This window comes from Aotus nancymaae, unplaced genomic scaffold (assembly GCF_030222135.1).
Source record: "Aotus nancymaae isolate 86718 unplaced genomic scaffold, 86718_ANA_hifiasm-v0.15.2.pri h1tg000020l, whole genome shotgun sequence".
In the NCBI taxonomy this organism is placed as follows: domain Eukaryota; kingdom Metazoa; phylum Chordata; class Mammalia; order Primates; family Aotidae; genus Aotus; species Aotus nancymaae.
This window is the reverse complement of record NW_026988432.1, coordinates 41,459,375-41,474,353: the sequence shown is the minus strand read 5'-3', so window position 1 is coordinate 41,474,353 and position 14,979 is coordinate 41,459,375. Positions and strand designations below refer to the sequence as shown.

The window sequence follows — 14,979 nt, the reverse complement described above, 5'->3', positions numbered from 1 at the left end:
TCCCTAAATTAAAACATTTGAGCCAATAAATTTTGTAGGAGTTTATGTACATTATGACTACCCCAGAAAAGCTTGTTCTGATGTCTAAACTTGAGATAACACCTGGGAAATAACTAGAGAAAGAGGATATCCAGGTTTTTATGGAATGTGGACATCAATCTGGGCAGGAATTTTTGATTGATTTTTTTTTTTTTTTGCTAATTTTTGTTAAATACTTATGTCGAATAAGAAGATTCTAAGACCTGAAAATTGATTCTCCTTTTTCTTTGGCTAGTGAATGAGGCTTGTCAGTGTTAAATTTTGATCAGTAATCACTTGACAACTCAAAAACTGGGGCAGAAGTGTTGAGCTGAACACTTTATAGGAAGCAGGGAATATATAAATTGAAGCCTACAGGACTGGAGCCATACTCACTTTGGCCAGTAGAGGTAGGCCAGAATAGTTGCTACTTGGTTTTGACAATTTTGGCTTCAGTTACCTTTCTACAGATTCACTTTTGTATTGCTATAAGGTAGGATCCAAGTTTATTTTTTAATTATATGGACAGCCAATTGACCCTGTACCAATTTTCTTTGTAGTAGTGTCTTTCTAGTTTTTCACACTGGTGTGGATTTGTCTTGAGGGTACCACATGGTTTAGGTATTTCTGCTTTATAATAAAATCTAGTCCAGGCCAGGCGTGGTGGCTCACACCAATAATCCCAGCACTTTGGAAGGCTGAGGCAGGCATATCACTTGAAGTAAGGAGTTAGAGACCAGCCTGGCCAACATGGTGAAACCCTGTCTCTACTAAAAATACAAAAATTAGATGGGCTTGGTGGCACAGGCCTGTAGTCCCAACTACTTGGGAAGTTAAGGTAGGAGAATTGCTTGAACCCAGGAGATAAAGGTTGTAGTGAGCCAGGATCACACTACTGCACTCCATCGTGGGTGACAGAGTGAGACTATGTCTCAAAATAAATAAATAAGTAAATGAATAAATAAATCTAGTCCCCAAAGCCTCATTTGGGTTTTGATCAGAATTATATTGAATTTATAGATTAATTTTGGGAAGAACCTGGTATTCCTTTTCCCTGAATGTGGTATATCTATTTATTAATTAATTGTTCTTTAATATCCTTCAGTAAAGCTCCACAGTTTTCTTCACCTCTTGTACCTGTTTTGTTAAATGGATTCCCAAATACCTTTGGGTTTTCATAGCTATTTTGAATGTAGTTTGCTTTATTTTATATATTCTAATTAGTTATTACTACCATATAAGAGCACGACTGATGTTATATGTTCATCTTATATTCATCCACCTTGATGAAATTAATAATTAGCTCTAATGGTTTATGGATTCTTAAATAATTTCTGTGTAGAAATTATACCATCTGCAGATGATAAATTTCTTTTTTTTCCCCCAATCCTTAATTCATTTTCTTGTCTGTTGCTTCGACCTTCAGTACAGTGTCAAATTGAAGTGAGGATACATAACTTGCCTTGTTTTAACTGAGGTTCCATCATTAAATATGATGTTTATTGTAGGTTAAAGAAGTTCCTTTCTAGTCTTAGTTTGCTGTTGAAATTTTCTGTTGCTGAGTAATGAATTACCTATAAGTTTAATGACTTTAAGTAATGAACAGTTATCTCATAGTTTCTGTAGATCAGGAATGGAAGAGCAGTATATTAGTTCGTTTTTACACTGCTATGAAGAACTACCTGAGACTGGGTAATTTATGAAGAAAAGAGGTTTAATTGACTCACAGTTCCACAGGCTTAACTGGAAGCATGATGAGGAGGCTTCAGGAAACTTGCAATCATGGCAGAAGGTGAAGGGGAAGCAAGCATGTGGTGGAGCAGGAGAGAGAGTTGGGGAAACTGCCACACACTTCTAAACCATCAGATCTCCCAAGAACTCATTCACTATCATGAAAACAGCCAGGGGGAAATCTGCCCTCTTGATCCAGTTATGTCTCCCTAGGTCCCTTCCCCGGTACTGAGGATTACAATTCAACATGAGATTTGGGTGGGGATACAGAACCAAGCTGTATCAAGCAGCTTAGCAGGGTATTGGCTCAGGATGTTTCATGAGGTTGTATTCAAGATGTCAGGTGGAGCTGCTGTCATCTGAAGGCTTGCCTGGGGCTGCTTTCAAGAGGGTCTCACTTCCATGCCTGGCACCATAATGTTGGTTGTAAGCAGGAGGCTTCAGTTTCTTACTATGTGGACCTCCTCATAGGAGTGCTTAAGCATCCTTCTGACATGGCACTAACTTTCCCCAGAGTACGATCTGAGAGAGAGCTCGGAGGAGGCCATAGAGTGTTTAATGACACAGTCTTCACTTCCATCGTAGTCTGTTGGTTAGAAGCAAGTCATTAAGTCCAGCCCACACTCTGGGAGGAAATTAAATGACACAAAAATTATTTTATGTGTTTCTTTTAGTCTGTCTGTCCTCACAGAGTAGCATAAGTTAAGGGCTTCTGTCTGGATATCTTTACCTCAGGCCTCTCCTTTGAGCCCTGGAGTGTGTATCCAAGCATCCATGGTAGCATCTCTCCTTGAAGGTATCAAAGGCACCTCCTACTCAGCATATCCAAAATCACACTTAGGTTTGTTCCTACCTTCTCCTCCCCTCCAAAAATTGGTCCTTTTTCACTGGTTCCCATTTCCATGATTGACACCATTCTCTATCTAGTTGTACAAGCTAGGATTGAGTTTGTCCCATCATATCCCTTGAATCTTCCCACTTTTGTCATCTCCAGCTTCATCTCACATCACAGTTTCCTTTTCTTTTTCTTTCAGTTCCCTAGCTTTTCAGTGTTGGGCTCCTTCCTGCTATAGAGCCTTTGCTCTTCACTGTCTATAATGCTTAGTTTCCCCTCAAACCACGTCTTTGTTAGAGAAGTCTTTTTGACAAAGTCAAATCTCTCTATTATAGAGAGCAGTTATCACAATTGGAATTTCACATTTATATGATTGTTTAATGTCTGTTCCCCTGGAGCCAACTCTGAACTTCATAAACTCAAGGAGTGTGTGCCTTTTATTCACTGTTGTATTCCCTGCATTTGACACATTCCCTACATTTACTGTTTGGGTGATTGAATGAATTATTAAGTGAATGAATGCATTGTTTGATTATAGTTCTGTTTGAGGAATAGAGCAAATAGAATATAAAATTAATAAAATAATCTAGTCTTCTAGCAGGAGCGGCTGGTGGAAACAGATCTCTCGAACACCGAATAAAAGAGGGAGGAGTTTATTCAGCCGGGAGACCAGGCAGTAATTTTTCGAAAACCCAGCTCTTCTAACAAAGAAAGGTTCTGGCTTTATATAGGCTTATACTTTAGATGTTACACATGGGAGAATCTTAGGTTCATAGTTTTAGGACTTACATGTGAAAAGGTTTTGGTTTACAGTTTCTGGAATCACATATGAAAGGGTTCCCGTTTACAGTTTTAGGACTCACATGTGAAAAGGTTTCTGGTTTGATCTTGTTTTAAGTAAAAATAGTGTCATCCAGAGAGTTTCCCCAAGACCAAGCGTGTTATTTTCAGGAAGGAGATTCAGGAGGCGCCAGCTGGCCTGCTCTCTCTTCTATTGAGCAGCACAGTGGATGACAGAGGGGGAGGGAATCCCAGATGCCTGGGTCTCCTTCCTCAGTCTCTCTTTATTGTATTAGAGGATAACACTTGTCTTTTTAAGTCTTTTAGTTTTCCTGGCAGAAATTCTAGCTGTTAATTAAATGAATAGATCTGTTGAAGGGTCTCATATATAATACCTCTGTCTGGTTAGTATGATGCAAAACTAGTGATCCTAGCTCTGGGTGGCTGGGAGAGTGCTGTGTTCTCAGGAGAGATGAGTAAAGCTTGTATCAAAGAGAATGAAGCTTCGTTTTCTCAGAAAGTTACTATCGAGCTGAGATTCTCTCAAAATTTCTGGAGAGCTTTGGTTAGAAATATGAGGGATAGGAGAAAAATCGTTTGTCCTAGAAAATGCTGATTAATCTTTCGGAAAATTTGACATGATAGTAAGAATAGGATCAAGATTGGGTGTGGTGGCACACGCCTATAATCCCAGCAGTTTGGGAGGCCAAGGTGGGCGGATCACTTGAGACCACAAGGAGTTGAATACCAACCTGGGTAACAAAGTGAGACCCTGTCTCTTAAAAAAAAGAAGAAGAATTGGATCAAAAGTTTACTGATAAGCAAATGGGCCCTGACTTATGATGGTTTAACTTAAGATTTTTTGACTTTACAAGAGTGTGAAACCAGCACAATTTATATGTAATATATGGTATTTAGTAAATTGCATAAGATATTCCACACTTTATTGTAAAATAAGCTTTTTGTTAGATGATTTTGCACAACTATAGGCTAATGCAAGTGTTCTGAGCACATTTAAGATAGGCAAGGCTAAGCTATGATGTTCTGTTGGTTAGTTGTATTAAGGGCATTTTCAACTTTCGACTTAAGATGTTTTCGATTTATGATAAGTTTATTGGTACATAACCCCATCATAAGTCAAGAAGCATCTGTAATTAATCACTCTACTTTGATATTAACTCTAATTTTACAACTTTAAAAATAAGTAGTTAAATGCATTTCACCATGTTGGCCAGGCTGCTCCAGGGGAACAGACTAAAAGGGACAAAATAAACAACTTTTAGTTACTTCCAAAATGAATTCTGGTATGTGTCATTTGAGAAAACATAAAACAATTTCTCTCTTTGTAAAAGTGGCATTGTTTCTTTGAGGTATCCCTTCCCCCATATTTATTTATTAAAACAAGAAATCCAATTTTATTTTATATATATATATATTTTTTATTTGTCCCCCATATTTATTTTTAAGTTGATTGAGATTAAGTTTATATACAGTAAAATTCATCATTTGAGGGCAGTTTTATAAGTTTGGACAGGGGACACAGTTGTATGACCACCACCCCAAGAAAGTTATGGAATGTTTTCATTGCCACAGATTCATTTATGGGCAATCCCCTACTCCTTTTTCAGCTTTTGGCAGCCACTTGTCTGATTTATTGCTGGTTACTGGGTGGTGTTTCATTGTGTAAATGTAGTGCAATTTGTTTATCTGTTCGTCAGATGATGGACATTTGGATTGTTTCCAGATATCAATGATTATAAGTAAGCTGCTATAAAGATTTGCATACAGGGCATTGTGTAGATATGTTTTCCTTTCTCCTGAGTAAATAGCTAGAAATGAGATTACAGATTCTTATGGAGAGAAACAACTATTTTCAAGAGAGGCTGTACCATTTTGCATTCCCACTGGCAATATATATGAGTTCCAGTTGCTCCAATTCCTTTCCAGCACTTGTTATTTCTCTTTTTTCTTTTAGCTGTTTTAATCAGTTCATAGTGATATTTCATTATGGTTATAATTTGATGCTGAACTTCTTTTCATGTGCTCATTTGCTATCTGAAAAAGTGTTTGGCTTTTTTGGTGAAGTGACAGTTCAGACCTTTTGCCCATTTTATGGGATTGTTTTCTTATTGTGTCTTGAAAGTTTTTTTTTATGTATGCTGGATACAAGTTATTTATCAGATATGTAATTTATAAATATTTTCTCCGAAATTTGTGACTTGTTTATTTTCTTTTAAAGAAAAGTTGGAATTTTTAATTTAATCAATAAAGAGTTGTCACTTGAGCATAAACAGATATCTTCTTAATGATATCTTTTGAAGATTAATTAGGAAGTCTATTTTTTTAATGGTTTGTGGTTTTTTGTTCTATCTAGGGAATCTTTGTCTAAGCCAAGTTCTCAAAAGATTTTATTCTGTTTTATTCCAGATCTAGTTAAAAAATTTGAGTTAATATTTGTATGCGGTATAGGAAATGGGCCAATATTTGTGTTTTTATTGTATATGGATGTCTAGTTGTTCTGGGACTATTGAAAAAACTATTCTTTCTCCATAACAAGGGACTATATATGTGTGGGTCTTTTGTAGATAGTGGGGCTTGGCTTAGTGTGAAGATTAGCACTCACTGGTACACTGTTGTCACCAAAAATGTTGTCTGTTGTGACAGACAGTGCTTTTGCTCTGCTGAAGATTCCCAGATGTTGTTGTCAGTCTTCTCCTCTTGGAAGAGTGGGAAATTGCTCAGGTAAAGGCAACACTAATAGTCTCTGGAAAATGTGGGATGTTCATTTTTTAAACTTCTTTTGTTTCCTAAACCTTATTAAAGACCTCTGGGCCAAATATAAAATTCCTTTTCAAGGCCTCCTAGATTATGGCTAATCTTTTTGAACGAGGAGATCATGTTAATATTAGTTGTTAATGACTATCATTATGAACCTAAAACAAGATTTGTGACTTAATGCATTAATAATTTTGCACTATAACAATTTTTATAAAGAAAACACCCCTACCACTTTACCTTGAGGAAAACAACTTCAAAGTATAATTTTAAAGTCTGGTTTTTGTAATATGGTAATTTTTCCTAGTAATGAAAAATAGTGTATAAAAAAATATAAAATTTGCCTTGAATTTCTTGGATCAAATAATGAAGTCTGAAGACATTTTTACTGTATTATTTTAGGGTTTGATGTCCCGTAATTTCTTAAAAGACTGAAATTTGCTGTTGGACAATTCTCTTCAGCTCTGACTGTCTTCCCCACTTGCTGATTGTTCTTCTACTGAGCTTTGTGTGCCTTTTGGAACAAGCACTTGGTTTTCATTGTATCCTTCATTTCAAGGACAGTGGAGTACACACAAAAGTTGCTTAGTAATGGAGAATAAGGAATAACTTTACAATAATGGTGGCAATAAAGGTAGCAATTCATTCATTAAATACATTGTACTAGCTTTCATTAAACAAATTGAAATAATAATTGTTTATTTACTTAGATATGAAAACTAGAATCTTACCTGCAATGTATAGTGCAAATTAACAATCTTTTAAACAACTCTTTAGAAAGAAAAATTATCTGCCATATTTAAATAAATATTTTTTCATTATTTTACATCTTATATATTTGATGACAGTTGCAAACATTGGATGCAGCATATATGGAACTTTATCTTCCATTTTCTAAAGACATATAAGTAGCTTTATTTTTTTCTTGGACATAAACAACAGAGTAAAAAAAAATCAAGTTCCTTACATGTTACTTACTCTTCACCAGATTTCTTCCTGATACAGTTATGCTGTTTTAAATGAATCTCAAAGAAACATCTCTTGTGGCATTTTGTCCTTTTCTTTTTTTCTTCATTTAGAAGACATTTTCTAAGAGTCTGCTCTGAAGCTTATAGAGATGAGCAAGCCTTCTATGACCTCATTCCCTTGTGGGGAACAAGTAATAGGAACCCCAAATTACCAGTGGCCTCATCCTAAGAGCCACACCCTATGGACATTCTTTCTTTATTATCTCAGCCTCCTAGAGGATCTTACGTTGTTTATCCATACTCCTTCCTTCCTCTGACTTCTCTCCTCATGCTTTTCTCATAGGGGTTGGTATTCTGCAATATGTGGAAGGTTATGGGTTTCCTTGAGTTTCAGCCCCCTTTTTTCTCTCTACCTTCTTTCTCTACCTTCTTCCTCAGCCATCTCCCTCAGCCATCTCGTCTGCTCTGCTGACCCCAGCTGCTGCTTGTGTGTGTATACTTAACAAACCTGCCTTTTCACATCAGACCCAGCTACTCCCCTGACTGCCTGTTGACACCTCGACATGAGGCCCCTCACATTCAGGGTGAACTAACTCAACTCATGATTTCGTATTTCCTTTCATTATTGCATTGCCGTCATCTATGTATCTAGTTACCTTGGCCTTAAATCTGGGAATCATTTTTGCCTCTCCTTTATCTTCCTTTCTCCCCATACCCCATGTAGGGTGTGCCACACAACCCTCTTCTCCCAAACAGTCCTCCTTCACTGCACTTCACCTTCAATTTTTTTTTTTTTTTTTTGAGACGGAGTTTTGCTCATTACCCAGGCTGGAGTGCAATGGCACGATCTCGGCTCACCGCAACCTCCGCCTCCTGGGTTCAGGCAATTCTCCTGCCTCAGCCTCCTGAGTAGCTGGGATTACAGGCACGCGCCACCATGCCCAGCTAATTTTTTGTATTAGTAGAGACGGGGTTTCACCGTGTTGACCAGGATGGTCTCAATCTCTTGACCTCGTGATCCACCTGCCTCAGCCTCCCAAAGTGCTGGGATTACAGGCTTGAGCCACCGCGCCCGGCCCTTCACCTTCAATTTTTAAAGCTAATTGTGCACCCTTGCAAAACTTAAGTAGAAGTAGATGCAAAGTTATATTTACATTTATCTATTCTGTAGGCATATTTTTAAAATAGGATTTTAGAGACCATAAAACCACATTTGAAATTCAAATATTGCTCCAGCAATCAGACTGCTTTGCCAGTGACCAAAAGAGGCAGCTTTTCATGTGAAATAACACAAAATATAAATTTATATATATAGTTTATTTGGTGAGAACTGTTGTTCCATGACATAATGCTTTAGGTTCTCACCTCACCTCAGTTACCATGGTTATCAGTAGTTGCTCACTGCAGGTGACCCAGTATCAGGTATTGAGTGAGCATGATTTTGAGGTAAGAACATCCTTGTTCTCATCTTGCAGTCAAGTAGCATCCTTGTTCTAATCTTGTAGCATCCTTATTCTCATCTTGCAGTCAGGGAGTATTGGTTTGGTGAAAGGAGGAATATAGGCAAGAGATCAAAGTCCCTAGAGAGATGAGCATAAATAATAACTTTATAAATATCACTTAGTGTTTTTTCAGGTTGCTCTCTAGCAACCTTGTGAAGTGGGCAAGAACTGCTGTATATATTTCATGGGTTAAGTACAGGCCTGCCCTGAATTGTTCAGGTAAGGGCATCTCCGCTGGCCACCATGGAACTTGTTGCATAAAGTTGCCCTTGTAAAAAGCTGTTGCTTTGCCCACACTCTGGTCCTTCCAGGGTGTCTGCATTTGTAGCTTTCAGGATGGACACAGTACAAACTGTGTTTCCTTGCTCCCCTTCATAGGAACGCACTTGGTTTATATCTCTCTTGGTCTTCAGTGACACAGGCTTTGAGCATCAGAGTCAGCTGCTGAGCGGGAGATTCTCTACCTTTCTCAGGTCCCTCAGGCTGCTTCAGCGTGTTCCAAGATAAATTCCTTGTGCTCAAGACACCCATGCTCAAACTATCCCAAATGACTTTTCAAAATTGGTAGCAGTTCCTCTAGTCATTTTCTCATGATGCTGTAACAGAATAAAGGGAGGTAGCAGGGTGGGAAATAGAAACTAAAAATCAGGGAAGTGTATAAAATTATTGTCAGAGCCAAGACTAGACATCAGATCTTATGACATAAGATCATGACAAAAGACACTTTTCTTTTCCATTATGCTTTTCACAAATCTGTTTCCTGAATGATTGGTGACTGTTGTGGTTTTAGAATGGGATTCAGTGTGAAAGACAAACGAGGGTTAGCCCAGCAAGCTGTTGTAGTGCAGGCTATAAGGAGAACTATATTAATTCTTGAGCCTGGGTACTGAATGTGGACAGTTGAAATGCAGTGGGAATCACTAGTTGCGTAAACCCCTATGGTAATTAATAGCTTAGCTTTTGCCTTAACACATAATACAGCAATTGAGTGAAAGGTAGTTAAGACCCAGGTATTTAATAAGTGTGAAATAGTAACTCATTGTTGTTTTAATTTGCATTTCCTAATTGTAGGGAATTGAGAATGTTTCTACATGTTTATTGGCTATTTAGGTTTCCATTCTGCAAAGTACCTGTTTATATCTTTTACTTATTTTCCTACTGGATTGTTGAATACTGATTTGTAGGAATTATTTATATAGTCCTGATACTCCATATATTTTATAAATATTTTCCAAGTCTGATTTTCAAACATAGTCTTCATAGTGAAATTTCTTATTCTTAATGAAGTTAATTCATATTATTTAATGTTTATAATATTAAATTAATTTTATAATTCACTTTTGAGGTTCTGAATTTTTAAGTAAATCTTTTTTTCTTTCTTTCTCTATAGGGTATGAACGTGATTTCTGATGAAACTGGATTGGAATAATTTTCATTATCTTTGTATATTTATATATATATATTTTTAAATTTTGCGTTTGACTTAAAGTGCCATGAGAAAATTTGCATACTGCAAGGTGGTCCTAGCCACCTCCTTGATTTGGGTACTCTTGGATATGTTCCTGCTGCTTTACTTCAGTGAATGCAACAAATGTGATGAAAAAAAGGAGAGAGGACTTCCTGCTGGGGATGGTAAGTGACATTTTATAATACAGCTGTTTTAATCAATATATTACTAGTTTTTACAAATTTAGATAATATAAAATTTTAACTTTTTTTTAGATTAACAGGAGTCCCTGGCTTCCTATAGTAGATATGATGATCATATTTATAGTTCTCCAGGGGGTTCTTCCAACAGTTAAAAGCATTAAAGTATCATGTATAGAATTACTAAACTTGACTTTTATGTTCATTATTCAGCATAGTTAATTTCCTACAAGTTATTTTGTTATTTATTTTACTAAGTAACATGGATATCTCATAGTTGGGAGTATCAAAATTTTACGGAAGATTAGTCTAATGCCGAAATGCTGAGTGGAGCATTAAAATTGCTTTATAAGGTATGAAAAGAGATTACTCCTGCCCTTCCATCTCAGTCCTAAGGGGAAGACGTTTTTATAGATAGATGTGATCTGGAGAGGTTTTTGTTGTTAGTGTTGGAGATAGCTCCAGTTAGCACTTTTAGGGAGAACTTTTGAAAAGATCGGGCAATAGAATAGGCGCTGCAGTGAGATCATTGCAATATGTGGTATGGAAAAGAAAGAAAATATACAAATATAAAGGAGGCGGTAGTAAGTAGTACTGATGTTTTTGGCAGAGGACATTGGAAGATTCAGTTTTAAGCTCCTTTTATTCAACAAATAAATGTTGCCCTTTAAAAAAAAATTAACCGTAATGAAAATGACTACATTACAAGAGTCAGTAATCCAGTTGTTCCAGGCTCTGAACTCTCTGTGATTAGTTATAAAATACATGGCTGTACAGCAGTTCTACTATTTTTGGGAATTATATACAAATAATCACTCTTTCAACATGTTTAAGTATATAGCCACATTTAAATTTTTTGCACTTTTACAATGAGAAAGGCCTTTGGATCCCCAAAATTTACAATAGAAAAAATATTGATTTGTATTGTTAACTGTCCAACTTAATTGTAATTGTTATATGTGGGCTTATATAACTGTTCTATTCATATCTTCTTGGTAAATCTGCCTAGAATTAGGCTCAGTTGCTCACACTGAATTCTAATAATACCTGGGCTAATTCCTAACTTAAATTTTCACCTTTTCCGTAAGTTTTAATACATTTTTCATCCAAAGGCAGTCCATTATTTTGCGTAATATTTACTTTATAGTTCTGCTGTTTAGTATCTTTGTTGGGTGACAAAATGTTGCCTCCTTATCTGTTGCTAGAGCTGTACCCATGCTGTGTTTAAATCAAAGAACAGGTATTACCATTCACCAGTCAGAAACTTGAGTATTCTTTTCCCAAATAGAATGGAATAAATTTCTCATCACCCTACTTCAATTCATTGCCATTTATAATAAGCTCCTGGTGTTCTATCTTAAATGTAAATGCTTGACACTGAAAAAGGATAGAATCTGTAGCATGTGAAGATTCACTTGAATGTTTTTTGACTTCTCTATGTGCTGGACAAGGTACTAGGTGCTGTTGATACACAGTTGAACAAAAAAAAATAAGACAAAATCCCTCCCTTCAGGGAACTCACAGTCTAATGAAAGAGAAATAACAATAATAAACACTAGTATAATAAATATCACTTTAGGAATGTGGACAAGAGTAGAAAGGAAGGAACGCCCTGGGGTGTCTGAGAAGGTACAGTAAGAAAGTCTGCTCCAGCTGAGTATCAGCTTGAGCAGGTGTTTTTTAGTTTCGCTGGGAGAGGGGAAGACCTTCCAAGCAAAGGAAAGAAGGATATGCAAGATTAGCAAGTGAGAACAGAGTCAATAGGAGAACAGGAGCACAGGATGAAGCTTGGGAGGTGGCAGAGGCCATGTCACACAAGGCCTTTTATGGCATGCTAGGGATTTTGGACTTCATCTGTAGAGAGTGGCATGCTGCTGAAGCATTTTAAACAAGGGAGTAAGGCCTGATTGGACCTGGACTTCTGGAAGAATGCTTTCGTGGTCATGTAACTGGTGGACTAGAAGAGAATGAAGCAGGTAGCAGAGATCAGTCTGAGACTGTTGTGAAAATTTGGAAAAGAGCTTGAAACGGACACTAAAATGACACTGGAGGTGGAGAGGAAATGAGTATATACAGAAGTATTTAAGTAGTGGAATTTACATAACCTGGGAGCCATCGAATGTAGGGAATAATAGAAAAAGTCTAAGGTGGCTTTCCTGTCTCCATGGTTGGATGAATTGATGCTCCTCGAAGAGCAGCTTTGATGAAAAGGTAGATGGATGAAGTTGAGTTTGGAATCTCTCTCTCTCTCTTTCTCTCTCTCTCTCTCTCTCCCTCTCTTCTCTCTCCTTTCTTTCTTTTTCATTTTTGACATGGAGTGTAGTTCTATCACCCAGCTTGAGGTGCAATGGTGCAATCGCAGCTCACTCTAATCTCTGTCTCCTGGATTCAAGCATTTCTCCTGCCTCAGCCTGTTCAGTAACTGGGATTACAGGCACACACCACCACACCCAGCTAATTTTTGTATTTTTAGCAGAGATGGGGTTTCGCCATGTTGGCCAGGCTGGTCTGGAAATGCTGTCCTCAGGTGATCCACCTGCCTTGGCCTACCAAAGTGCTGGGATTATAGGCATGAGCAACCACACCCGGCCTGAGTTTGGAGTATTTAATTTTGAGGTACTAGTAGAGATGTTCTACAGTAGAGAATGGTTGAGATGAAGAAAATATGTGGTAATTTAAGCCTTGTCTATAAATGAGGCTGTGCACGGTATGTGTAGAATTGGAAGAGACAGACTCCCTGTTGGAGAGCCCCTCCTGGAGGGTCACTGAAGGAAGGGAAGGCTTCCCAGGAAGTCAGAGTACAATGAAAGCCCCAAGGAGTGGGTCATAGAAGCCTAACCAAGGGTGGTGTTTGCTCAGAGATTTTACCTAAGACAGGGCTTCTCATGACCTTGGCAAGTGTCATTTCAGGGAATGGTCATTGGATTCTGGATTCAATATACCAGAGAAACAGTAGGGATGTAGCTTATTCTTTAGGAAGCTTCAGCATGAAGGGAAGCATGTAGTATACAGTAGTTACAAGAGAGAAATGGAGCTGAAGTTGGCTTTCTGTGTATTTATTATTATTTATATATGTTGAGGAAGAGGTTTAAACTGTAGGGGAAAGGAGGAATACTTGAAAGAACAAATTCTTAGCAGATGAGACAGTGTGGTATCAAAACAGATTTTTTATATCTTTGAGGAAAAGGATTCTCCTCAAAGAACGTTCTCAGGTTATTATCGTTTTGACAGTCACTAGTGGCATCAGTTTCAGAGAAAAGGAGTGGGTTTTGTACAAAAGTACAGACTAAAGGAGCAGTAGTCTGAAAGTAACGGTGTGGAGGTAGGAGATAGCATCATTGCCTCTGGAGGAAAGGAGAATGAATCATTCTCCCAGAAACAGTTGTGAGGTTCATGGACTCTGGAGTGTAACATTGGCAGAAAGAAAGGAGAATAGACCCAAAGTCAGGCAAACAAGTTTTATTAGCCTGCCGGGCTGACCCATAACAATCAGAGGAGGCAGCCCCGAGCTTACAAAATGAGGGATTTATATGGAGTGAGAGGGGCATAAGAGAGTTTCAGGACTGAGGTAATCTATCCACTGGTAACAGGCACAGAGATAGTTTGTCAACTTGCAGTAGACTTACAGTACATCATTCTGTGACTTTTGTGGTAGCAGTTTTTAAAAAAAGAAAAACCAGGATTTTTTACAGATATGTGTCAAACAGGAATTTGCAAGTATGGATAACAAACATTTATTTTCCCTGTCCTCCCTCACTTCCTGGATGGCTGTAATCAGGCTTTGCTTAATTGTAGCACGTCTGGCAGGCTTGATGTGACACCTAGGTAGGGGTTCAGGAATGCAGCTGCAGAGCAATCTGAGTGAGGGGAAGGGGTCAGCTTGTGTGGAGGGGGTTTTCTGAGGCAGCTTGTCCCTAACATGGAGGAGAGCCAGACTTAAGTCTGTAGATGGAGCCTGTGTGTTATGGAGACCAGACAGTGGAGAAGCTTTACAATAGCCTAGGGATGTCAGGGTGTTCAGGGGACAAACTAAGAAGGACGTCCTCAATGGGAGCATGAGAGAAGTGCTGAGCAGTAGGTGGGAGGGGAAGTATATAGCTAAGGGGAGATGATCTTTGAGGCCCATAGTAGTCTTAAGGGGAGAAATGATTGGGGAAGAGCACAGTTGATGCTAATAAGCAACAGTGTGAAAAATCTGCTTTGATATGAAGTTTCAGTGCAGTGGTTGCTGAGAAGTCCTAAGTCTTTTCAGAGCCCAGAGTTTTTAAGGTTCTGCTAGTGGCAAATTGCTGTGGTGTCTTTGAAGAGATTTTTTACTAAAGAGGATCAGGGAGAGGGGATGGGTGATGGCATCAAGGATGCCAAGTTTCTTTTTTTTTTTGAAATGGAGTTTCGCTCTTGTTACCCAGGCTGGAGTGCAATGGCGCAATCTCGGCTCACTGCAACCTCCGCCTCCTGGGTTCAGGCAATGGATGCCAAGTTTCTTAGTGGAATTAGCATGTACATTCCATGACCTCGAAGTCTCCCTTGATAGGACACATAGGGTCTCCTGGATCTTTGTTTTTTATGGCATTTGAAAACCAAAAAGCAAAGAAACCAAACAACCAAGACAACAGCAAAAAACATTGAGCAGTATGACATCCAGAGTGACTGTTTCAGTATTGGAAGCACCTAATTTCTGACCATTCTACTTTACAGCTCTGATTTTGGTGAAATTTAGCAA

The 14,979-nt window shown here is 38.1% G+C and overlaps 1 protein-coding gene across 7 annotated transcripts in view; it reads left to right on the top strand.

Annotated features, from left to right (window-relative positions):
* The window catches only part of GALNT1 (polypeptide N-acetylgalactosaminyltransferase 1), a 130,625-nt gene that overhangs the window by 54,761 nt on the left and 60,885 nt on the right, over positions 1 to 14,979 (top strand). For 4 of the 7 annotated variants that reach the window (XM_064379267.1, XM_064379268.1, XM_064379269.1 and 1 more), the window contains exon 2: positions 10,000 to 10,241. In XM_064379267.1, coding sequence (XP_064235337.1) covers positions 10,103 to 10,241 — 139 coding nt within the window. In that variant the 5' untranslated portion in view covers positions 10,000 to 10,102. Of the gene's footprint in view, positions 1 to 6,090; positions 6,107 to 6,757; positions 6,774 to 9,993; positions 10,242 to 14,979 lie in introns of those variants that run through there. The other 3 variants (XM_012447278.2, XM_012447279.2, XM_064379266.1) reach the window with 3 other exon arrangements.